This window comes from Leiobunum rupestre, chromosome 10 (genome assembly GCF_980474605.1).
Source record: "Leiobunum rupestre chromosome 10, qqLeiRupe1.1.hap1, whole genome shotgun sequence".
Classification (NCBI taxonomy): Eukaryota; Metazoa; Arthropoda; class Arachnida; order Opiliones; family Sclerosomatidae; genus Leiobunum; species Leiobunum rupestre.
In genome coordinates, this window is record NC_143393.1 from 39650986 (window position 1) to 39677648 (window position 26663).

Here is a 26663-nt window from a genome sequence, read left to right on the forward strand (position 1 = left end):
AAATAAATATCTTATAATCTTTTTTAAAAAATACGTGGCGCTATTTTTATACTATACCAAAAGTTTATAACAAATCACCTTACATTTAAAAAATTCACACATCAAAAATCAAGTTAGCAGACGATTAAATTGGATTCGTTCATTGCTGTCTTTCTTAAAGCAAGTGGCAGTTCTATCAAAAAAAGTAAAAAAGTTTACAAAAATGCTTCTAGATGGCAGCACCTTCCGGGGACTTAAAGCAAAAGCGAGTTGTCTGTGATCTATTGGCTTTCCGAAACCACGTGTTTAATAAGTTAATAATCACGTGATTCCGAAAAATCAATCAACGCGAGAAGTTCCCAATTGGCCACACTTTTTAGGCAAGATTTTGATGCTTACTCAACTTGTTTTGATTTATACGTTAACGACATCTAGTGCGAGAGAATGCAACTAGACAGGAGCCGCCACTTGTTTAAAGCTACAGTAGGGCGATTCTTTTCGCCTGTTCTGGAACAAAAGGAGTTCACCTTTTACAATAAATCTATTCGCTTGTTCTGGGAGATAATTACTCTACACCGCGAACTCTTCGTCGTGGTCAGAGTATTGGGCCTACACTTTGTATTCCTCCTCAAAATCCGGAGTAGAGATAATAATTTGATAAAATCTCCCGCTTATCCAGAATTTATCTGGTAAAATGGCCACAGGCAGCCATTTTGGAAAAATGTTTTTACAATGATCAGACTCGAACTATTCGCCTTCACAAAATTGGAGTAAAATGACGTCATAGGGTTACTCTTCTTACCCTAATCCGAAATCCCAGAACAAGCGAACGTATCTACATAATTTGAGGGTCTGCTTTCGTTAATGAATTAATATAATTTTCCCTAAGCCTTGGCGAGGTTAGTAAATATAACGCTCTTTTTACCTCTCCGAGCTACTGACTTCCCTGAAAACAAAACACATCACAGGCAAAATATTGAAGTAAAGGAACCATTATGATACGGCGATTTTTTATTTTGGTTAACTTGTTTATATTATTCTGAATAAATTAAACTCCGTTGTTTCATCTCAATTATTTTTATTAAAATTAAAATTTTATACCGGGCGGGATTGAACCGGGATTACGTTTTTAGTAAATAACTCTGAATTGCGGAGATATCTTTAAGGGTCGTCTCGAGAAATTAAAACCACTAGGGACAATTCTTCCGAGGAGAGGTATATTTTGGCTTGCCAACTTGTAATTCCTCGCGACCAGTTTTACCACGGAAGTTTTTTTTCGGTAATTTAACTTTTCACCGTGCTTTCCTAAGCTGTTAGGGCATAATCATTGGCAAAAAATTAACAATAGAGAAAATATTCAAAATTAAATTTACACGTTTTCTAAATTACAATATCGTATCCATATTGCTGCTATAATATTGACGGATCCATTGTTTTTATTTAATATAAGATTAGGGGTAGTATTACGTCGATTCTTTAATATCCAATTTTGAATTATAATCTGTTTTACTAATAATTTTTAAGTTGTCAAATAATATTTTATGTTTGGTTTCGGAAATATGTTCAGCTAAGGGGGATATTAAGACATTTCGAAAATAATATTTAATATTATCGTTGAGACTTTTTAAGATTTCGTATTGTTTGTCCAATGTCATATTTTTACGCAACTGCAAAGGAATTTCACAAATACCGTAATTATCAAGAAAATATACTTTGTCTTAATTTGGTCTAACGTTTTTTATGAATGTATTGATTAGGTTTATAGATCGGTTTGATGTCTTCTTCACTGAACTAATAGTGATAGATTTAGCTAATCGGTTCACGATTCACTTCATCCCATTTTTCACTACAGCCGCCATTGATCGAGTCATCCGCAAGAAGCTTGGATTAAAGGACCACATAATCTAAAAACATGCTCCGAGAGATTAAAACATGCTCCGAGAGCCAAAAAAAACCACTCCGAAAGCAATCTCGATCCGTTGATTTGTAGAAATTAGCAGATCAGTTTTAAGGGATCTCAGAGCCTTAAAAGGTGCAGATCCGAGAAATTTTAAATGGCGCTCGAGGAAATTTCGATGCAAGCTGAATGGAAAAAAAGGTTATTAAACCATAGAACATTCTTCGGCGACGACCCATTGGTTAAAACACTACCGACTAAATTATCAAGGCCCGTGCGCCCATCGAAACCGAATTTTGTTTCTGGCAATTTTATTTCGCTACCAATAGCCGCAAGAGGCGCTTATTCGTCGAAAACTGCGGCCAGCTTTCCCGAATGTATTGGCCGTGTTTGTGAAGCGTCGTCTGCTTCGCGACGATACAAGTACGTAAAATCGTTCAGGCACTGCCGCTCTTACAAGTACATGTGGATGTACTACATCTTATTTGTAAGTAAAATGTATTAAATCGAATTTTTTTTGGCCTAAAAACTAAAGTAACTAGGTAAATTTAATTAAAACTAATAAGGTAATAAAAGGTTTTTTCTTGCACCAGAAAAAAGTATATTGTAAATAAATAATAATGAGATACAAGTCTACCTCACTTTTTATAGTTCAACTCATTTTTTAAATTAAGTAATATTGCTGTGATGTTTTAAAAATGTAGAAATATTAATGAGATACAAGTCTACCTCACTTTTTATAGCTCTACTCATATTAAGTAATATTGCTGTGATGTTTTAAAAAAGCTTAGGTGATAAAGTGTAAAAAATATTCTTTACCGAAAAGAAATTGTGATATTTTGTAAGAATATAGCTTTCTTTGACAAGAAAGTATTACTATGGTAAATTGTTGTAGGCCTAAAGGTTTTTATTCTTTGTTGTTTTCCCTTATTATGGAATGTTATGGTCACTTTACACGGAAATATACTTTCTTCGAGCAATATCGTCTTGAAAATTGAAAGAAAGCCCATTTGAAAGCAATTTGAATATTATCATAGTGAACTGCCCCTTACTTTGCGATTTTACGAATAACCCCTAAAGAATTAGACTTAAGATCGCCATCTACCGGGAAAATACGCGTAATCCTTCAGTCAAAGTACCCCCTTCGGATAGAGCGCGCACGGGCCTTGATAGTTGATAATTTAGTCGGTAGTGGTTAAAATCATTTCGTTCAGTAGGTTGGTTTTTAAGTTTCTCGGAATTCGGGCATCGTCTGTTAAAATAATTCACTTATTAAACAGTCTTCCCAGGGCTCTAAAACATTCAAAATTCATTTTTGCTCTTGTTTGATTCTTTTTAATAGAGCTTGAGACAGATATAACTTTAAACACTATTATTTCTCTTAACCCTAAATTTTTTCTCAGTTGAACAAAGTTTTTTTTATTAAATTAGTACTAACAGGAATTCATACATCGAACTTGGAATGGTTATCTCGCCCGATTTCCGTCTCCATCATTTTGACGTCAGAGCATACGTGTTTTCTCATACGATTTTCAATGGTATTAAATCCTAGTTTCAGATAATTTCATCCCCCAGTGTCGAAAAAGGGTTCAAACATCTTTTTGCTTTTACCTTCGCTATCCCCGTATTGATAGCGACGGTCACCTCGTAATTCGGACTTCGCGGTTCTCAAGGGCATTGTAACTGCTGACAATTTTGACAGCGCTAACAATGCCGGACTTAATCCTTCCACATGGAGAGGTCGGGAGAGCGAGCTGACCCGTCGCTGTGGGGTTTCAAACCCTAAATTTCGAAATGGCCGGGGAGTCGAACAAAAAAAAACTACAGTTGTAAAAACGGGAGGTTGCGCGGGGTAAAAACTCCTAAAGATGGGAGACGCGTGTGAGGGGGCGATTTTTTTTTCTCATACACGTCACTGAAAACGGTCCCCGAGATCTTACCATAGGGAATACGGCCAGCTAACCATTCCAAGTTCGAGGTATGAATTCCTAGTACTAATTAACCTTTTTAGTTTACATTGAGCCGCGTAGCGAGAAACTCGAGATGCTCATAAGTTGCTGGATTTTTGTCCGCCAAGCAGACGAATTGCTCTAATGCTCTTATAAAACACAAATAGTCTGCTTAGCAGATGAAAATCCATCATTTAGGGATAGGGAGCATCTTGCTTGGGCAACGACGTGAGTCACGTCACTCACGTGACTCTAAAAATACTTTTCGCTTGTTCCGTGCAGGCTTGGAAATAAGGTTTATTTCTAAACTGGTCTATTTGGCCAGTGACTCCCAACTCTTGAATTATGTACGTGGTCACGCAGACCAGTTGGTTAATAATACCAGAGAGTGTAAAGATTATGAGAGGCGTCTCTTCCTATTCCCGTAACGTTAAAATTTCGTACAAGATTTTGAGAGCGCGCGCCCATAGGAGAGGTTACGATACTATCCGACACACGATGTCGCTACTGGAAAATTTTTAAATTTTGTAAACATCCGGAAAGTTTTTCATCAGTCATGGCTGTTAAACATAGTTGAATTATGCTAATTTAAAATTAATAAAATTCAATTTCATGAAAAATAAAGAAACGTAAGTACAAGAAAGCGGACTATTTATAATATTTTGATACTAAAAGAATTATTTGTTTGATTAACCAAGGAAATTCATTGGAAATTTTATAAAATGGCCGAGGCTTAACGAGAACAGAGCGTTATAAATTAAAAAATACGAGGAAACATTGAAGTTGGTAAAATGAGATTAATGTTGTATTTTTAACAGTTTCCTATCTAATCTTTTCTGGGTTTTCATGTATTCATGGTTGAGATCTTGTTTCTTAAGGGAACTATGTATGCAGAATTCTATGAAAAAAGATATCATGTTTTGGTATGCAGTTGCACATGGAGAATCTTCATTAGCTTTAAAATATTTCTTGTCAATTCTTTGAATGATGAATCTCTCCAAACGTCCTTTAATATTTGTCATGTGCGATAAAAGCTTAAAACTGGTGTGAAATACTTAATTCATTTGTCTCCGCTACAAATTTAAAGAAACTATCAGTTGGTACGATGAGGCTGCTGAGCAGCTGATAGAAGAATTCTTTGCTGTTTTGAAAGCTTTAAAGTAAAAGAGCAGATTTGTTGGGTCTACAATTGGATTGTCTTTTTTGAGTTGACTTATGCAAGAAGAGCATTGAAGGTTTGAGTAGCAGCGGTGAATTAGATATCCTGAAATGTAACTAAGAACATTTTGTTTTAGCAGGTTTGGACTTCCAATAGAATTTCAAAATTCTAAGTCTTCATCGGAACATTGTCCCTGGCTTTGCGAGACTACAAGATTTTCAAAATTAGAATCCGGTGGTTTCAAGAGATTATTCACAGAGGCCGCCCTGTATGCAGCTCGAAATTGTTGTGGATTGGGATGATAACGGACTCACGGTTGCCTCCTTTCTGTCTTATAGATCCAAGAAAATTATCTACAAAATCTTGGCTAATCCTGTCCTTTAATAAAAACTTAAAACCAAAATTATCCTTTAGATCTTCCCAAGCAAGGCTTGAATTGAAATTACCATTTTCTGAAATTTCCAATGGTGTAGAGTCATTAAGGCTGAAAATTGTTGGCACAGCGGATGGTGTGAGCCTATTTTTAGTTATAATATTCATGAAACTGGCATCAATGAAATGATTCGCGCAAATTATATGGTTAACGTGTAAATATTCCGTAGTTTTATTTGTAAGCCCATCATTATTTACATATTTCAGCCACAAAATAGAACTAAACTTTATATTAAGTTAATATGCCAATAAGCCTATCTAATGAAAATGCGAATTTACCAGTCTTTTTCCTTTGGAAACTTAAAAAAGATAAATAAGGATTTCTTGTTTTCGATATTTTACAATTTAAAACAAAAGAATATACCCCAGGCCTACTAAATTATTTAAAAACCTTGTAAAACTAGCATTAAAAATCTGGAAAGTTTTTGCGTCTCTTTTAAACCTAACATCGAAACACACGCGCTGTGAGAACGGAGCCACTGGTGGCGCCATCGCTCTTACGGTAGTAGTGGACATTTTTGGGAAAAAAAAGTTAGTACGCTTTTTTGAAAGAGAGACGCCTCTCATAATCTTTACACTCTCTGATAATACGGTAGATAATTTTGAATTAGTAAACTGGACACTGGACCAGTGAACCCATAGCTTTTGAATAAAAAAACTGGTCTGAGCAATTAATAAACTGGTCTTTGACCCAGTGACCACCGCTTATTTCCAAGCCTGGTTCCGTGATTGCGGAGTAGGGTAAGAAGAGTAACCATAGATATACAGTGCCGTCTTTCCCATTGGGCAAATAGGGCACTGCCCTAGGGCCCCAAGATTCTGGAGGGCCCTATTTTCAACTTTTGTAAGGTGAAAAAGATGAATCTTACAAATATTGTTTTTCACATTTTTTAAATTGTAGTATTGTCTATTTACATTTTACAAATTTTTAAACTATCTAAAACATGTCTTTTCGTGATATAGACGGTGTAGACCGTCGCATTTTTTATTTGAACCAATATTTGAAGATTAGGGCGACGATGGACTTTGCATTGGAGGTTAAAAGCCTAGTTTTTCTTCTGCCTGCCCCCCTTTAAATTAGGCCAACATGTTCAGCGGTTGGCCTACCACCGGGGTATTTGTGCTCCAATAAGTTAATTTAAAGGGGGACAGGCAGAAAACAACCTAGGCCTTTAAGAAATTGTCTGGAATTATTAGGGGCCCCGCGTATCGCTTTGCCCAGGGGCCCCCAATCACGTAAAGACGGCCCTGTAGATATAGGAAAATTATATAAAGGTCTAGATAAAATATTTCAAAGGGAGTGAATACGGAGGTGACAGCTAGCAGAAACGCGTAATTTCTGCAGGCTATCCTTATAACGCGCTATCTATCGGTAAGAAAGCTCGTGCTATCGTCGCGAGAGCCATTGTCTCCTGCTTAGAAATTATACTAAAAGTCACCAACAGATGGTGTCTAAAGACTTCCGCCTGCGGAAAGGTCAAGCACTTAGTACTAAAATGCTAAGAGAGCTCGCGCTCTTGGTCACGTGCCTTCCTCGGTGTCTGCTAGGTGTCAATTCCGTATTTTATATTAGGCTTAGACGCCCCGAAATTTATCTAGACCTTTATATACATTTCTTATATCTATAAGAGTAACGCTTTGATCAAAGAATATCTTTGCTTTGATGTCATGTCATTTTACTCCGATTCTGTGTCGGCGAATAGTTTGAGTCAGAGCAAAAATCGTTTTTACAAAATAGCTGCCTGTGGACTTTATACTATAATCGGATTTTATTTATTTTTTCTGTAGAGTTCGGGAAGGGCTAGGGCCAAAAGCCATACAGCCCACGGGGCCCAATCGGTTAACATTAATAGTCAATATTTCGAGGGGGTCTGTTTCCCAACTCAATGGTCAGTTAGCGAGAATTTATCTGCTATAAAGTTTATTTCAAGAATGTATTGAAGTTACTAAGAATATTGGACTACAGGATTCTGATTCCCATCCTCGCAGCCTTTGGAGCTTAAATTCGTCTGCTTTCCCATTCAAGTTTGCTATATGGTATAACCTTGAATGCCCCTTAAATGCAGACGAACTTTCTCCACAAAAGCTTTGAGGATGGTATCATAGTACCAACCAGGGGTTAATGCTTTGCTCAAATATACTTCAATACATTCTTGTTTATATCAGATAAATTCTCGCTAGCAGACGTCAAAACCGAATTATTCTCTTTACACCGTCTTTTCAAAAGAGGCTCCCTAAAATCCTGGAACAGACAAATAGTTTATGGTGTAGAAAAATTATCGGCCCCGGAACAGACGAGTAGTTCATTTTAGGGTTAAAAGAGTACACCTTTAATCGGAAAACAGGCGAAACTGTAAAGGCTAATTCTCTACCCACCAAAAGGTAAAAATTACTGCCATCTAGTATAAATAACGGCAGTAATAAGACACCTCTTATGGATTCGCTCAAATCTTTTTTTTTACCTTGTAAGCACCTTGTGAATCAGGTCATATTGAAATAATATAAGTATGCAAAAGTTAAATGACCTAATTTAATACAATTTAGGGAATAAATTGTAAATGTGTTCTTAGCAAATCATAGTTTAAAATATATCAAACAAATAAAACTCTAAAATATAGCTTTGGGATTTTTTCAAAATAATGTAAATCTTAATATGGATACTGTAGCTCAAGTACCAAAATTTGCAAACCAAAAGTAATATATTAAAAATATGTAAATTAAATGAAAAAATTTCTTTGAGAATAAAGATAATTTAATTTTATTAACGCGTACATCTTAAAATATGTAAAACACCCAATCAAAACTTTACATCCAGGGTTGCCAAGCTGGATCCATTCGACAAAGATTATCATGGCTGTTTGCAGCAGCCACTAAGGTGCTTACTTTACTGTCAGCTCCATCAAAAGTAGCCAAATCTAAAAGCAACATATGGGAAAGAATAATCAGTAACAAATATACTTTCTGACCAATGACCTAGAATAAGATAACGGGTTTGGGTCTCTTTGTTTTCACTGTACTAAACTTTCAGCCCTTCTTAAATTTCATATAGTTGACCCTGGGCTACTTTCTGGCTATGCCATAGTTACTGCCCCAGGGTTTTGTTTCACAAAAATTTACTTTGTAATCTGGTGACAATGGCATTGACGGCCTTCGTAACCATGGCTACTAGAAGTTCACCTTCCATATCCTGTTGAACTGTTCCCGGCTGTGTATCATCTTGGCGCTATGTATTTTGCAAAAATTAACTTCAATACTCCTCTCTATGGAAAATGAGTTAAGTACCTTCTTATGCCAAGCAATCATTTCATCCCTAAGAATGGCACGTAATAGAGCTTGCACTTTAAAGTTTGGCTGAACTAAACAGCGAGAGGCTGCAATCATTGAAGCGGTCATTGGGCCACATACTCCTATTGTGGTTACAAATTCGGATATGTTAGGAGTTAATCGGAACGGAACTGGTCTATTGGCATCTAGTTCGCCTGTAATGAAAACACAAATATTATGGGCAAAAACTTATCAAATTACCAATATCATTAATTTACGGATTAATAGCTTCACATCTAAATTACTGATAAATCAACAAATGATTGTCTGCTGATACAAATTTTACCAAATTTCTATACAGTTATGTAAACCTGAGGTGCGATAGGATGTGCTTTTGTGATAGCTGCTACATTTTAGAAAAATTGGTATCTATATCAATTTGCAATATCAGTAATAAAATGGTACAGCTATTCGTTAAACCTCAAAAGCTCTATCGTAATTAATTAGATTACAATATTGGCCTACACTAATATAATCTTATACAAACCTGAAATGTCATCCAGATCAAATCTAAAGTATGAAATATTCACAAGTCCACTGTCTTGATGTATATACATCATATCTGGATTCAGACGAGTTAAATGCAATACAAACTCAGCAAATCCAGCCAATGAAAGTTGTAGAGCAAACTAAACAAATTAAGGATAATAAAAGGTGGGGTTTACTTTCTGCTACCAAATATAAAAAAAATAAAACTGACCTGTTTTCTAAATGTCCAATAGTCAGTGGCTCCGGAGAATGTGTTAGTAGCCCACTCCTTAAAAACTGTTCTTGAAACCATAGTCGCTTGAACGTCTTTCAAAATGTCTCTTAAAACTTGATGACTAGCTTGAGATCCCCTAGCTTGTACGGTAGCTAGCCTTTCGTAGTACCTAGAAATTGGAGCATCGTGTTCGATTCCTCGTTTCAAGCATCGCTGGGTATTATAATGAAATTCTTATTAAATAAATGGTACAAAATGAGAAAATAGATGTTAAGGAAAAGTCACACCTGTTTATAGATATCAAGCAATGAAACGGATGCCGGGTTATCTTCAACAAGCCTCATTTGGGGACTGATGGCAACTACCCGGGAGATGGTGAAGTTGAGGTGGCGTCGGGCAGTTTCCTTTTGTTTTCCCAAATAATGATTAAGCATTCTTAGTAATTGCAAAACTCTCTCCTCACGACGGGCATCACTGAGACACGTATCATTCACAACCAAATAGGGGTATATCTAAAATAAATAAAAACAATTAACAATTAACGCAATGGTGCCAATATCTTGTACAAATTTGAAATTCAATTACCTTTCCATTATGTCCACGAATGCATAGCCTTCTGGCAGCTGTATTATGTTTTTGAACTATATCAACCAGGGGCATAAAACGTGAAATTCTGACATAGTAGTGGTTGTGCTAAACAAAATATTATATTGCTTCATATACAGTAATAATAGTTATACTTACAATAAGATGACCCCAGGTGATAATCACCGATTCTGTTCAAAGTCGGGTATAATGTACATCTCTATGTAACTTGAAAAATAAGAAAGGGAAAAGTTGCGACAGGCTTTCGTTTTGCCATGGCAACCAAAAACGTTTTTGACACCATGATTTGGAATTATTTCCATTGAAAATAACATGGGAATCTGAAGGATTTTAAGGATCCCCCCAATTGACCAAATTGCATTTAAACTTGATTAAATTAAATTTTTAAAATCAATTTATATGTATTTTTAACGTTTTTGAAATTTTAAAATTTTTTCATTCCCATGTTATTTTCAATGGAAAAAAAAACCAAATCATGTTGTCAAAAACGTTTTCGGTTGCCATGGTAAAACGAAAGCCTGCCGCAACTTTTCCCTTGCAGGTTTTTCAAGTTACATGGAGCTGTACATTATACCAGACTTTGAACAAAATCGGTGATTATCACCTCGGGTCGTCTCCTTGTTAGTGTCAGTCACAAACCAAAATGAGATCGGTATATTTGGTAAAATACATTATTCACAAGAAAATGATGACTGTACAAACTAATGATTTTTAAATTGAAAACAGATAACACGCAATGATATTGGCCACACTTCCATGTTACGTCTAAAATTAATCACTCCCAAACCAGAATGTGTTGATTTAAAATATTGAAAATATATTTATTTTTAAGGTATATTGGTTACTCATATTGTTATTCTAATAATTAATAAGATTGAGTCTATAGTACCAATAGCAATTGTAAAAGCAAATAATAAGCTTGAACTTTATCATAGCTAATGTCAGCTGCAACATCCATTTTTTTTGGTTAAAAATCAGTTTATAATTGGTTAAAAATCAGAAAAATTTATCAACTTGAATATTAGTTGATAAACAATTAAAAATCAGGAACAATAGGTTAAACCAAAAAATCAGAATCAACTTAATTAAGATTTTAGCCAACACTAAAGTATTTTAATATAAAGACATACCTTAGGGAGTAGAAATTCTCCGGGCAATTCTACATCAGCAGTTTGTTGGGAAAAGTTACTTAAAAATCTACACTTTTCTTCAATTAAAAATGATCTAGAGCAAGAGGCAGAAAATTAGTAAAGCGTAAAACAGTTTTAAAGTGTAAAAAATACTTTGGTAATAATTTTGTTTTGGCCTCCAAAATTTTTATCCATTTTTTCAGTTTATTAATCAAGTTATGAAGTTTCATGGAACCAGGGATACTATGTATAAGATACATTTAAAATAATGAATTATTCAGTCAGATAACCGAGAACATACTTGAAATCAAAGTCAGTCGTGAACTGTCCTTTCATTTTTTGGAAAACAGGATCCTGAGCCGTCGCTTGAGCTCTACGAGCCAATGACTCTGAAGCAGCATTGGAAAACTGAGTAGAAATGCTGGACACATTTTCAATTCCAACACCAAACGTGGACACCAATTTCTTAACAAAATTTAGAGTGTGGGGAGTTACAGGGGCTTCAGCGACTCCCACTCGATTTTCAAAAGCCACAGCGTAGCATTTAGCTAATCCCTGACGTAACTGCCTTAGTACTTCTTCGTACCAATTTTCTCTGAACCAAACCATCTTTCAAAACAAAAAAAAATTGTAGTTTGGAAATTTAAAAATTTTAAAACTTTTTACTTGATCAACGATTCCTTCCAAGGAAGACAGTACAGTTGGGTGAAGGTCACGTTGCATATGCATAATTCGACTGCACCGCCACATGGGCGGCGTCGCTCTAATAGGCCCTGATTCCGATGCTTGCTGATGGCTTCCTTGTTGGGATGCAGAATTTTGACCTTCTGTAAGTGTTAAGATTTTTTTTTAAATTTACTATAAAAACTAGAAAATTAAAAGCACCACTCAAAAAAACATTATTACCGTGACCAGGACTTGGAGGTATAGAAGCTGCAGTAGAATTTTTCTGTTGGGAATCTCCAGCAGTCATCTCACCAGTTTTGTCTATGGATTTTGCTATATTAGCATAGACCTTAATAACACGGAATTTTGATTTCTTACATCTTTCTCGTTGCTCAATTTTCAGGGTCAAATACAGTGTTCTGATTGGAAAGTATACAGCTTGAGGAAATACTTGGCCCACTTTGCTGAGGATATTGAGGATAAGTTTTCCTTCATTACGAACTAGACATGTTAGAAGTTGAGGAATCCAAGGAAGCCACTGTATTTGTGGTACTCCATTATTGTACTTCTCAACTGCTTCAGCCAAGCTAGATTTCTCATCATCATATGTCAAGAGCCATAAGACCTTCGCTAGATACTTTCTCGATTTACTTTCATTTTGATGTCTACACGCATGCAGGTAGCATGTTAAAGCGGAAACTGCCATTTGAGTTTGACGACTGAAAATTATATTTTACCTTTAAGAACTATGTAAAATGTGATAAAAGTAGATTTTCACTTGAAAATTACCTTTCCCAACGATCTCTGGTATAAATTTGTTCCAGATATTCTCCCCAGAGGGCCCAGGCTTTAACCAAAGTATCATGCATCTGCACAGCAGCACTAAATGCCTTATTTGCATCATCAGACCGACCAATTTGGGATAAAAACATTCCTTTCAACGCGTAAAATTCCGCCGTCATCTCCTTTGTGAAGTATCTCAAATTGGTGGACTCAATTACCTCCAAACCCTAATTTCAAATAAAAAAAATTAATTCCAGCTACAAATGTAAGAGAAAAAATACAAACCTCTTGAAGTTCATTCTTTCCCATAATATTTGACATTTGTAAGTAACATTTCACTTGCTGCCTAATTTTTTGGAAACAGTCAACTATAGGAACACTGGGAATAGTGTGAATTCTACTCAGAGAGTCTAGGCAGACACCAGTAAGGCCGTGTTTCCTGGCAATTTTACCATAATGAATGATAGACTGGGCCGAAGCATGGACACCAAGCATGGAATGGTTAGCTTGTGGATCTTGGGCATTTCCTTGATTTCCATCGTAGTGAGAAACAATGGCTTGATAATGATGTTGACGCCAAGTAAAAATATCACTCCAGTGTGACAAATCATCACTAAGCACTGGAAGACGATTCCTCCAGGTTTTGACGATAGCTTTCATGTCATGCAAGCTGGAGGTCCTTCCAATATTGGATGGTAGTAAACCTTGATGAATTTGAGCTGCTTCTTGTAACTCCATTATTTGTTGGGCTGCTTGTAAGGTGGAAAGATGTATATGGGAAACAATATGAGGTAGCCGCCTCCATTCTCTTATGCAAAGATTCGTTGAAACTTCAACAAGACGATCGACCAAATTCAAATGATGTTCTTCCGGATGGCATATTGCAACATAACCTCTGTACAAATTGACTTTCCAAGCCAATTCCTTTGAACAGTTCATCTCAACTTGAGCTAGAGATTCCTTCATCGTAACCCAGTTAGGAACTCTCCAAGCACTTTCCAACACTAAATATGGATTATCACATCCTTTACTATTCCCACACTCAAGCAACAAATCCCACTGGTTGAGTTCTTTAGAACATCTAATCCAGTGTTGCTCCCATAAACGATATTCACTGTGTAGCAATGGTGAAGCTGGAGCTGTATTGTGATCTTGTCTAGCTTTGCTAGTAGCCAGTTCATAAGCTCCTTGAGCTTGTTCGAAGTAGCCTTGTTGTTCATAAGCAATGGCAATGTTGGTTTCAGCATACTTTGCTCTCTTTTGCCATAATCCAGCCCACAAATCTTCCTCTTTCAACAAACTATAAATATCAGCCAAAGAATCCAATGTTTCATGTTGATTTACTGCAGGTTCAAATTCATAACAGTCAGCTGGTGAAGATGGTCCCCTGGTTTTCAACTGATTATTTACTCCTCTTTCAAACGCCAGTTTTTCTAATATAAGACAAGTTCTATGCCATAGATTGTGTGATTTACCCAAATACTTAAAAAAAAATCTGATATTTAAATAGTTACTTTATATTAAAACAAAAATAAACTATTTAACATACCTTTAATATGCAAGGCTTAATAGCAACTGAAGGTGAACACTGGGACAAAGCTTCCATGAAAGTACCAATTGCACTCGGATGACAGTCTTTTTGAATAACGTGACTTCCACTACACAAGAATGGTACTAACTCACTGGCTAAGACCTATATAAAAATAATACATTTAAAATTAAGATGGCTTTCAAATAACGACCATTGACTCACATTCTGTTGCTTTTCATTCAATATTTTCCATATTCTTGGGAAAAGTTGAAGCCACAAATGTTGAGCAAGCTGGGTGTCCATATGACACAAATGACAAGCAGCACACAAAAAACTAACTGTTTTAACATCACGTAGTGATTCCAGAAACTTTGCTTGTCTCAAAATTAACTGCTGAAGGTTCTGTCTCGGATCCACATTTTCCATTTTGACATTGGAAACACCAATTCCAGATATGGAAGACCCACCTTCAACCTTGTGAGATTCGTCAGCAGAGGGTAACTCAATATCTATTTCTTCCTATAATGAAAATTATTTAAATTACAAAATTTTCTAATACCATAAAAAGAAATTCCTATTACTTCTTCTTTATTTTCCACTGTTTCAATATCCATAGGCTCATCTTTGATAGATGCAGACAAGGCGAATGTTTCTCTTTCTTGGGAGTCAGCCTGATTAATCAGCGCCGTAATGGATGGCAACAAAGTTGCTGTCGAAGCACTCTGAATGGTTGTTCCATTAACAGCCGTCATTAGCAACAACTCGATACACTGCTTGATCCAGAAGTGAGGTCCCATAGTGTCCCAATTTTGAGAACACGTAATGTACATGAGGCGTTCGTGAAGTCTTCTCCTCATGCTGGAATCAAAAACTTCGAAGAACTTCTTTCTTATATTTGGTTGAATACATCTTAGCCCAGCCATAAACGCTGGTTCCAGTTTTGACGTCAACTCTGTACCCTTAAGTGTTTCATCCCTGTAAACATAATTGACCAATTCTAAAAACGGTGCATTGACTTCCATGTCATCGGGAAATCTCTTTTCAATAAACTGCATCATTTTGACCAATAAAATGGATTTCTCTCTTAGTGTTGGAGATTGGTTGACGGCTATGGGACTTTTGCTCTTCACCCAATCTTCCACCATTTTAGTCACTGCCTTGATTACCTTCACTTCGGGTGATTTTTCAATTAAACCCACCAAAATGGAACCAATAAAGGCTTTTCTCATCTCCTGTCCCATAACTCCGACTCTATTTTTCACTAAATCTAAGCTCAGTATGAGCAATTCCGTAAACACTAATGGAAAACAAATATTTTGGGTGAATATAACAAAAATAGAAAAAATTGGCATCAACAAAAACTTATTTTACTTTGGCCATTTTCGTGGGAAGTGCTACTTAAGTGTTCCCTTGTCATTTTCTGTAACACTCTCATGAAAGACGTAATTAATCGATCAATATAACACAGATTGTTCACGCAGGCTGCTTTAAGTATCATAAGAGTTCCAAACAATGAAGATGGAGAAGCATTTGTATTTCTTTAAAAAAATTAGTAATTGAATTAAAGAAAACAAAATTTAACAAAGCAGAGGGAGCCAAAATTCTTACTTCTCATAGTTGCTTAGCCCCTCGTATACAACTTTACTGACAGATGCGTACAATGATTCCAGTTCTTCGTATTTAGACGCAACATTTGACGACGTCGGTTCAGTAGGGAAAATATTCATCAATCGAGATAAAAGATTGTGCACTGATCGTATCACCTTTGAGTTAGTGCATGTCATGCAAGTAGCAATTCCCCTTTGTAATGGTCTAAAACTTGATAAAATTGTTTCTTTTCTCAGAATTGTCAGTAAAAATGCTAGCAGCTCTAAGGCTGTACAAATGTTTCCAATATTTGCTTGAGGAGTGTCCTGCATTATTTAAGATTATTAGAGTAAATGGAGTAACAGGGAAATTTAAAATACAAAACTTACAACAGACATTAGTAGTTTATCAAACCAAGCAAGTTTAAGCTCCGCATTTGGCCAAACCTCTGGCTTAAGACCTGTTTTTAATAAATGAACACATCTTCGAGATAGAAGTTCACCAGGGGAGCCAACTGTTGTGGAAGTCTCGTTTACCTGAAAATGTTATAATGGTTATCAAATATTGCTCTTAATTTTTCATGTATAAGTAATCACGCATACTTGGCAGGCCATACGTAGTAAGAAATTAACAATCGCATCAGTATGGGTTTTCTCAATTGGTTTATTGCTATCAGGACCACCAGCTTTAGAAGACGTTCCTGATAAGTTTCTCGCCCTTTTATGGTCTTGCCCATCCTTCAAACAGAAAAAAACATAAAAAAAACATTCAACATCAAAATGCTTTTAATTACTAAAATTTAAGGCTGGGCGAATAACTTCTGAATAATTCGGTTGAATTTCAAGACAAATAACCATCTCAATATTCATTTCACGCCTTTTTTGGTATTTGATCGAATATCGAATACCATTTCTATTATTCGGTAAACATTCAGAAAATATACTCTTATTCCCACCTCCCCAATAGGCCTGTGTATGGTAGAGCTCTCACTTGGTGGTTGATGGCTAGAATAAAAGAATCTATAGGGCAATTTTATATAAGAGAATAGATACTTTTGTGTGTATCTATGACATTAAATAATTTCTACAATTTAATTATTAAAATTTAAAATATTTTGACTATTAGACCTGTTATTCGACAAATATTCGAACTATTATTTGATAAGGTAAGATTTGGATTAAGCCTAACTAAGCGGTATTTGTTTTGAAAACTACTATTCGTCCCGGTATTCGATTAGAAAATTTTTAGGTATTTGATATTCGACTCGATAGGCTAAAAGTGCTATTCGCCCAGCCTTACAAAAAATTTCATACCTCAAAATCATTTTCTTCTTTTTGTCGCTGAAGTTCCCACCTCACAATAACTTCTGCCAAGTCAACAGCAAGTTTTTTGTGCTCAATATTGGCATTAGGAGTGAAACCAAGACGGTGAACTGAGCTGACCATATGTTGAATCAAATGATGTCTAACAGGATAGTAGACTTTGTAATGGCGGACAAGAAGTTGAAGCATATGAACCAATTGAGCAAGAGTATGGCCTTCTTCCACTATGATCTTCTTGGTCCAATGAGTTAGCATAGTGTTTCCATCTTCCATTCTCGCTGGCATGGCGGGGGTAAGGATTTCTAAAGCCTGACGCACTACGGTCCTGGCTTCGACTGCGTGAGCTTTCAAAAGACTGTGGAAAACCTGCAGAACAATTCGTTTATGTATGGCAAATTTGGCAATGATGTGCGCTAATAGAAGGTGTCCATGATATTTAGTGGCCGGATCAACGCAATTTTTTCCCAAGAGACACGGCCAGGCAAACGTCATCAGTCTACGAAGTTTATTACCTTGGCGCCTAAAACGTAATATAAAAAGAGATTAAAGAAAATTGAAAAACGCTAGGACATTTGAAGTAGCTTACTTATTGGCTGCGTCATGAATATGGGCTGATGACTGTTCAACAAGCAGGCAAGAAAACTGAAGCAAAAGAATCCTGACGGCATCTGATGTTTTAAATGGATTTTCAGGGTCAATAATTTTGTTTATGAAGCAACTTATAACATTATCCACAAGATCATGATCAGGAGAAGGACTTGATCCAATTAATTTTTCTCCCTCTCCTCTTTCAAAGGCAACGGCAAAAGACGGTATGATAATGTATTGCAAAATTCGGGCTTTTAAATCTTGAGGATAGGCTGGATTGTGAAAAAGATCGACAAATTTGAAGAAAGCCATTCTTTTCCACTCGACAGTGTAATTATTAGCTACTGTATTCTCCAGGAAATCTCTCAGGAACTCAAAATCGGGAATAAAACGTCCAGTATAAGCTCTCAAAAGTTGAAATAATAATTCAATTTCATTAGGATGATGTTTAACATAGTTTAGCAGCGACTTAGCTAATAACTTAGGCTCTTTCCAATGCACAAAATCTACACTGTCGGTCTTCTTATGCCTTTCTTGAAAATCATCAGAAATCCAAATGTCTTTCAAGCATGTCACCAATTGAGGTTGTCCAGCCAACCACTGTTCGTCATTTTTCACCAAAAGGCTTACGATTCGCACAGCATGATACTGCAAGAGATACTTCGGAACTGTAGAAGGAGTAGCTTCTGCGGGATTTTGATTAACAAATGCTTGTTGGTTTTGACTCAGTCCTAAACACATGTTTATTATCTTGTTCGGATTTTGTTGGAATACTTCTCTGAAAGGTTTCCCCCTTTCTTGCTTCAACAAATACTCCAAAGTTCGGCTAACTTGATCAATGTGAATGTTGTTATCGTTAAGCAGAATATCTAGAGTTTGAGACGGATATCTTTGAAGAAACTTAGTTAAAGGTTCCCTGAATAAACTGCCAGCTTCCATTAACAAGGCTTTTTCAGTGTTTAACATCAAGGATAACAAAGGTTCAATGAACTTGCTCGAGGCTGCAGGAATTTGATGAAAGATGTTGATTATAGCAGCACAAATCTTCATTTCATTGACCGTCCCTCGCTGATTTGATCTGGTTGTTAGAGCAGCCACTTCTAACCATTTTCTCAAATGAGTTAGTAGCTGTTCGCATAACTTTTCATTGAATGTCTTGGGGAAAAGCTGAGTTAAATAACTCAATCTTTGAATGATATTCAAATTAAGTTGCCTATAATCACCGAGAAGTGACAACAAAGGTCTGATAGCAGTATGCACCTAATAACCATTAAAAACTTTAGTTAATTAAATTGAGATTAAAAATATGGTCAAAAATGGATAAATATTACCATGGACATATCAATTGTATCTTGAAATCCAGCGATAAATTTCTTCATACAATCAAACCCAGCCTCTTGGAGCTCAGAGTTATTTGAGTTAAGAGCTTTATAGAGAACATTGAAAATCTTCTCAGTACATTGGCTGATATAATGACAGGCTGCTAATGCTCTAAGAGCTGATTTTCTCAAAGGAACAAGGTTGGAAACATTTTTATAACAGGGAAGCTTTTGAAGAGTACAGTCATCTGTTTCACAAAGACTTAGAAGCTCAGTGAAAAACACCTTGTGTTCATTTATATTTAAATCTATTGCAGTAAAATAAATTATTTATTAGTTTATTTATTATTGAAGGGAGTTAATTTAATTACCTATTGTGAACAGCCTTGGTTCTAGAGTGGTACAAAAAGTATTTCCATCCATTAAACCAATCTGAGCATTAGCTGGTTGGTGACGTAGCAAATGTTTTTTGGGAGGAATCATGTCGGCTAAGACCTCCTTATGGGGATCCATAATTTCTGTCACAGTTTTACCAGAAATTTTGGCTAGAACTTCTAGAGATCTCATGGCTTGTTCTCGTACGCAAGTATTCGGTGATGTAACCTGTCTAACTAACTCCTGAGTCACATCATGTAACGATTTTTGTTGAACTTGGACTAAGACGCTGTTGTTGCCATCAGGAATTACAGGCGTTCCACATAAAATCAACATCTTTTCTAAATTTGCTCTAAAGAAAAGGAAACTCTTTATTTCTATTCCTTTTTCTAGTTATATATTCTAAAAACATTACTTGGCCATATCAATAGCTCCGCTTGACACTTCCCCTGTCAAATCCATCATGACAAAAAGGAGTGCTTTCAAAAAGACATACTGATGACTGAAAGCCCATTTCAATGTCATACGCTCAAACAAAAACTTTATAGCAATACATCTGAGAAAAAGAAATTAATAACTATTTATAAAAGCAGAGATCACAATTGTTTTTTAACTGTAACACTAACCCTCCTAATTTGGCATACCAGGCCCTATCATAACACAAGGAGCACATTCTTTCAACCAAATATTCCAAGAAGGGCAACTGGCAAGCCTTAAGTAAATAAAACGTTATGAAGTACTTGGGCTTCAAGAAAGAAAAACAGCATATTGAGCTTACTCTTTCTTTGGAGGTTAGCACTGGGGTCGCTGTATCGAGAATTATCATTAAGGCTAGATGACCAGGCTTACAGAGTTCCTTTTCTTCATGACCCATAATTGCGGCTAAGGCGTCTACCAAAACCAATGGGTCCATAGCTTGATTTTGCTTATTTTGACGACTTAAGTTACCAAATGGCCCACACTGTTGACTAATCGCAACCAGAGTGTAATGTCTGACAAGAGACACCATAAAATGCAACACGACAGACCGAAGTTCTTTTATTGCAGCGGCAACTATAAATAAAATAAATTAAGCTAATGACATTGGATAGGAAGGTAATGTAGTAAAAACACTGCATACCAAACATTCCAGTCAAAGCCATTTCGTGAACTTTCCTAGCTTCAACATCAGGACATTTATAAAATGGTCCTTGAATAGAGCTAATTTCACCATTATTAAAGGAACTATGGGACAGGAGCTGTTGCATGCTATGCCGATCATCATCCTGTTGTATATTGGCAACCAGGAAACCGTGAATGGCTTCCCAACATTGTCTTCTATAAAATGGGTCTGTACTGCTAGATTTCAATGCATTAAATGCAGTTTCTATGATCTAAGAAAGAATATGTAGATTAACTTAAAAGAAACATAAGCAAAATAATTTTAATCAAACCTTTTCAACAGGAAGAGCTACTGGAGTCTTATGTTCTTGAAAATAAACTGTGAGACAAGGGCCAGCCGTGTCTCGATCGTTGTATTCCAATTTTTGAGGTTCAACCATCATCTTTCTGTTTCCACCTCCAAATTTACCCAACACTCTAAAAGCAACCTGAGCAATATTATCAGCTGGATTTCTCAACGTTCTCCATAAAGCTTGAATAAGCTCGGCTCTAACAGGCTGGATGTGATCATATAGAAAATCAGGTTGGAGGTTATCAACACAAAGTTCCAAAGTTCTTAAACCCTTCAAAGAAATGATAGTTATAAAAAAGATGTCCAAAGTATTAATATTAACTCTTAGTACCTGACTAACGAGCGTTTGAGATCCGTTTAAAGCTGACACCAGGGGGTCCATCAGCATTGGTAAATAGGGTAGTAAAGAACTAAGTCTAACTGGAACAGTCAAACAGAGCTCCACAAACAAATCCTTCATGTGTTGTTTGTGTAAACCACTTTGCAAACTGTTTAGACCTAAGGAAATTTTTTTAGAAATTAGCGGTCCATTTCAAATAAAGAGTTAAATTAAAAGAAAACACCTTGTAGAAGATTAGGAAGTAGGGGCAAAAATTCCTGATAGAGCAAGTCATGACTTCCTCCACCAATGGAACGAAAAAGGGCCCTCAACAGAAGAAAATAGTTGTACGGTTCTTTCGCACTCAATGCTAACTCCATTGACCGATTGACGATTTGATGTAAATGAGGCTGAAATATAAATATATTAGAATTTTTATAATTAAACCCAATAAAAAATGGATTACCTTCAACATTTGTTCATTTTCTTGAGCAAATAATGAAACAGAACCAAATACAAGCTTAAATAGCTTTAAATACAGATTAGAGCATTCCATGCTAGCTATAGAATGAAATTAATTTAGTTTTTGTTAATTACATTGAAATATAAAACATCTATTACTCACAGCCCATTTCTTCCATTCTTTCTAACAAAAACTCAACTAGAATAGTGGCAAAGATTGGAGAAGTATGAGGGTTAGCGAGAAATGAATTGGCGACAATCTAAAATAAAGGTTGAGATTAGGATACTCAACTTAAGAGTTTTATTTAATTAAACATTCACACCTGTAAAGCATTATTCTTGTAGATTCTATCAATGACATGCTAAAAAGTTAACAAAATATTAATTTGCCATGATAAATATATAATCAAGTAAATGAATTATACCTCGATTGTTGTGGAAAAAACTTCTTTGAATGTTAAGGGATTCATCATCGTGAACTGGTAAAAATAAAAGTGCATTTGGTATGACAGTATATTACTTGCAATTGTAAATAGAAAATACACTTACAACACCAGCGAAATGTTCCAAGACTTCTTTCTCTTCTTTGGATCTGACAATCTGGACACTTTAAAAGAAACTAGTATCACTAATGAATATTAAGATGAAAAGTGCAAAAACATACGCCGGTGTTCTTCCGGGTGTTTGGCCAGGTAAAGGGGTGGTCAAGGTGTAGATATCAAGGGCCTCCAATGCGTATTTCACAAGCCTGATGAACACCAAGGTTTCTTTAGGTTGAAACTGCTTATTTTGCATTAATGACACATCTGCTACAGTAAACATGATAAAAATTAAAATTCCACAAAGCCACTATACATAATATAAAGCAAGTTCTTACCCCCTTGCACTTTACACGAAGCTATGCCCCACGTTATAGTTTTAACTCCACAAACAAGCGTCTTAACTAAACTACGGCAATCCGGAACTGTGTAATTAGAGGCTTGCGACGTTGGGAAACCAAACTTTGGCTACAAATTTCATAATAAGTTAGGTCATTTGTCATTTCCTGAACTAATTATAACATATACCTTTTCTTCTTTAGCTTCCAATAAACTACCCAAAGCAAAAGGCTGATTTTTGCTGTCATCACTTTTTGTTTCCCCGATACCAGCAATTGGGGTTCCAGGTTGCATGTTTGCAATGGCAGCAACTGTCGTTGGAGTTGGAGGGGCTTGAGCGGTTCCCAAAGGCTGCGGCGCTACAGTCACAATGGCGGGTCCATTCTGATTAGTCTGTTGCAGACGACTGAAATGAAATAAAATAATTAACTCTAGTAATCATTATTTTCTTTACGAAATAAAAATTACAATTTATTGATTAAAACTGGCAGTTGCAACTTGGCGATTGTTTTGAACTTTAAAACAAAAACTTCGAGCATACGCATTAACAGATCTCTCCCCTAGAACAATTAATTTACGTTTTTAGCCTAGGTTAGTGTAAAAATAACTTTTCTACTGAAAAACTTACATTCCCTCGATCCTGCTCCGACTTTGTACGTATACACTCAACCAAGTTGAGCAAAAGTTTACAAGACATCGTTTGAATAGAGGTAGGGAGTGATTCATCATGCACATTTTTGGAAAACACTGTTGACGCCGAAGCCAAATCTTTTAAACACAGTTGTTGGCGAACATGATGAACCAGGTCTGCCAAAGTACTATAGGCCAAAGGTCTAAGAGATTCATAAGCAGTCCACCCGGAGCCAATTAAAATGTTTTCATCGAACAACTTGTCAATGCAAGTGACAAATTCTGAGAATGCAATAAATGATATTAGTTTATTTTTTTAAACTACATCTCCCCTCAAGACTCAACTGTTTCGGAGATCAGTAGCTAGAATATGTCTGGCAGCAACTAGAAGCTCTTTTCGTAGATGAGCAACTTCTTGGGGACAAGAAATTAAAAGTCCAAGCATACCTTTAGTTAGCTGGGTGGAATGGGTGTTGACTATATCCTAATCAGACACCACTCAAAATTAATAAAAGATAATTTGAGTAATGATGTAATACACTAACATACCGTATAGATTCTAACTATGTATGCGAGAAAGGATAAAGTTTTGATTTGCGCAGCCATAAAATCAACAAAAACTTCTTTGTTAAAATTTGTGTTGTTACTGGAAAATAGGCAAAATAAATTAGATATTACATGATAGGTATAGAATAAGTAAAATATACTTGTACTGTTGGGCAGGATGTAGAGTGATGGTGTTCATAATGAGAGGAATAAATTCAGCTACATCTTGATGGACATTTTGTTTATAAAGTTGATACATCAATACTACGATAATGGGAAGTTCGGCTAATACTTTCAATGAATAAACCGCTTTGGGTATCAAATTATACTGAAATAAGAATGCTACATTTAGTATGGAATAATTAGGAAAAATTATCCTTACACTTACTGAACCGTCAGGTGATTTTTTTTCAGTTTGAAAATTGGTAACAGTAAATAAAGATTGCAAAACCTCGTCCAGTTTAAGATCCGATATTTCCTTCACCTTGATTGGTTGTTTGGTTTCAAATATTTTATTAAGATGATTGGGTAATTCTTTATAAATACTCTTGACAAATTGGAGAAAATGTTGAATCTATACAAAAATCCAGTAATTTAGAAATGGAAAACAAATTTTCATAATAACACAATGTGCTTTTAGTAAATAAACATCAGATCTTATCAGCAAATTGTCACAGAGCTCAACCATTTTTAAAACAGGAACTCTAAGAGTCTTTGTTTGTCATCACATGTTTAAAAATTACACTCTTGATGTAGGCTATTTACCTCCGCGTTAAACTGTGGTCGAAACTGTTTATGTAGCTCTATGATGATCCTTAAACATACAAGAACGTTTTCTTCATTTTCAACCTTTTAAAAGTAGGGATAAATTTAGAAATTAGCCGGAAGTCATTTACGGGTCTAAGAGTTACTTCTAACAAGTGAAACATCAGACTGAGAATTTGTTTCACATGAGGTCTCAAGTGTTCGTTAGTTGGAATGCGATGAATTATTTCCAGAATCAGTTTTCTAAGTTGCTATAATACAAATGGAATAAAATAATAAATGAATAAAAATCATTTTATAATTCTTACTAATCCTTACTTGGATATTATGTTCCGCTATGAAATGAGGTTCACCTTCTTGAAGAATTCTGAGAAATATTTTCATGGCATGCTCCAAGAACGAAGGATATTGAGGAGACGTTACAATTGTCTACATTGAATAGATAAAATGATGAATAAAGGTTTTAATATTGCTTAATAAAATACTCACTTCCAAATCTTCACTGAGTTCTTGAGCAGCTTTCAGTTTGTTTTCATCCTCTATAATTAAAAATGAATGGTTAAATGGAACATTTTTATTAGAATTCATAACCTACTTGCTCCTGGATCGACCAACATAGACACATATGACCTATAAGTGTTCATTTGGACAACTGGATCTTGGCTCAGTGCCGAGGGCACCATAGCCGCCATTGTTACGTGATCCACTGTTATATCTTAAGCACTCTTTTAAAGAGTGATCCTTTTTAATAAAAAAACATCCTCAAAAATCCCTATTAAAACAGAATTAAATTAACTTTAATCACTTTGAAGCGTAGCTCGTCGCTCAAAAACTAATCAATAGTAAAGTTGTAAATTTTAGGGTATAGTAGTTGCAAACTAATCTGTCAACTTACAATAACTGAAATTAATGGTAAATTTGTTGTTTTTGTTTTATATACAGTTTGTTGTCCTTGATAAATAATGACAGCTTACCATCACCATTGGGCAATGAGGTATCAAAGCATGACAAGTAGTTAGGGTCCTAAAGTCCCAGGGGTTAAGGAATAATTAATCCATGCAGAGGTTAAGTGGCCCATGGTTAAGTCATGGACTAAGTTAATTTGTCCATGGTTAAGTTAAGACTGTTAAGCATGCTGCATGCATCAAAATGACATTTTCGATTCAGTAAAAAATATTCTTACTTTAGAGAAATGTTGTCGAAATATTTTATCAAAATGACAAAACATGAAAGTATTTTAAATGATATTTCAATTTATAAAAGAAATCATATTTCAAAATTTATAGCAAAACAAATTGCGACAGAACAGAGCTACGAACAGTGATGCCAAGTCGCCAAAGTGAAATTTTCCTCATAGGGTTTTAAAATTTCCCTTTTGACCCAAGTTTTTTCCATAGAAATCCGAGCGAAATCTCATAGTATGCCTAGAATCATTGAGTTGGGAATATTAATCTAGAGGTCCAATATCAAAACGTCGGATTTCAGTATTTCGCGAAACAAGTTTTTAAAAATAAGAATACTGTCGTCTGCTCCCATCGGCGTCCCAAATGACGAGAAAACCTTATCATTCTATTTGTAGAAATTATGTTTAATTCAGAGAAAACGGCATGGTATTAGAATATAAAACTTATTTTATACAAGACGTTTCGAGCCGAGGCTCTTCTTCAGTCGTTCGTTAGTTTTAATTATCATTCTACCCGTGGCGCCGTCTATCTCTCAATGGTTCGTTCAAATAAGACGCGTTTTCAAGCAAAAAGTTTTTTTTTCTTCAAAATAATGGATGGCGCCACGGGTCATATGATAACGTTTGCTCGTCATTTTAGAGCAGACGGCACATTCGTATTTTTCAAAAACTTGTTTCGCGGGGAGCAGATTTGATTGGATCTCTAGATTAATATTCCCAACTCAATGCCTAGAATCACTGAATTGGGAATAATACTGCAGAGTTGCCAGATAAAATTTACGTCCTGCAGCCCAAAAGGAAATAAAACAAGCCCAAAAAACCGCCCACCGTTGAAAATGTTTTTCAAAATAGAGCCCAACTTCTCACCCATCATTTATAGACAAATTTTATCTAGTAGCGCGAAGTTTGTTCAAATAATTACCGTATATAAAAAATAACAACACCAGAACAAGTATTTTCATAAGTTTATAATATTTTAATATTGTAGACTTATAATATTTTGACTCAAAACTCCATATTTTCCCAAGAAAAGGTTTTCCCCTTAAGTGGTCAATGGTTTATGGCACTAAAGAGACA

At 35.6% G+C, this 26663-nt stretch overlaps 1 protein-coding gene across 2 annotated transcripts; it reads right to left on the bottom strand.

Annotated features, from left to right (window-relative positions):
• Nucleotides 1-8158: 8158 nt before the first annotated feature.
• Nucleotides 8159-25710, bottom strand: Nipped-A (Transcription-associated protein Nipped-A). Of its 2 annotated transcripts, none has more exons than XM_090160891.1 (53): nucleotides 25587-25710; nucleotides 25299-25426; nucleotides 24999-25175; nucleotides 24893-24942; nucleotides 24722-24832; nucleotides 24550-24654; nucleotides 24404-24487; nucleotides 23800-24212; nucleotides 23642-23738; nucleotides 23438-23576; nucleotides 23091-23374; nucleotides 22931-23022; nucleotides 22652-22868; nucleotides 22462-22591; nucleotides 22249-22390; nucleotides 22134-22191; nucleotides 22010-22063; nucleotides 21908-21946; nucleotides 21748-21844; nucleotides 21589-21683; nucleotides 21367-21532; nucleotides 21135-21301; nucleotides 20784-21074; nucleotides 20471-20723; nucleotides 20129-20403; nucleotides 19977-20062; nucleotides 19766-19906; nucleotides 19347-19702; nucleotides 18988-19283; nucleotides 17655-18916; nucleotides 17060-17588; nucleotides 16349-16483; nucleotides 16136-16282; nucleotides 15768-16072; nucleotides 15531-15697; nucleotides 14741-15456; nucleotides 14382-14678; nucleotides 14178-14321; nucleotides 12914-14110; nucleotides 12635-12855; nucleotides 12224-12564; nucleotides 12086-12166; nucleotides 11846-12006; nucleotides 11481-11788; nucleotides 11333-11422; nucleotides 11180-11273; nucleotides 10029-10136; nucleotides 9731-9955; nucleotides 9441-9656; nucleotides 9228-9369; nucleotides 8699-8895; nucleotides 8534-8639; nucleotides 8159-8331 (listed from the first exon to the last, which is right to left on the bottom strand). In XM_090160891.1, the coding sequence occupies exons 3-53, from the start codon at nucleotides 25093-25095 to the stop codon at nucleotides 8222-8224; spliced, it is 11634 nt and encodes a 3877-aa protein (XP_090017017.1). In that variant the 5' UTR covers nucleotides 25096-25175; nucleotides 25299-25426; nucleotides 25587-25710; the 3' UTR covers nucleotides 8159-8221. The 2 variants fall into 2 exon arrangements, with proteins under 2 accessions (XP_090017017.1, XP_090017016.1); XM_090160890.1 differs by having other exon boundaries at nucleotides 22249-22393.
• Nucleotides 25711-26663: the final 953 nt, after the last annotated feature.

Coding starts and splice junctions, on each gene's coding strand:
- Nipped-A (XM_090160890.1), bottom strand. CDS start 25,095: ATGGCGGCTATGGTGCCCTCGGCACTGAGCCAAGATCCAGTTGTCCAA. Junction 23,023..23,090: donor CGGAGCAGGATCGAGGGAAT/GTAAGTTTTTCA, acceptor TAATTGTTCTAG/GGGAGAGATCTGTTAATGCG. Junction 16,283..16,348: donor TACTACGTATGGCCTGCCAA/GTATGCGTGATT, acceptor TAACATTTTCAG/GTAAACGAGACTTCCACAAC.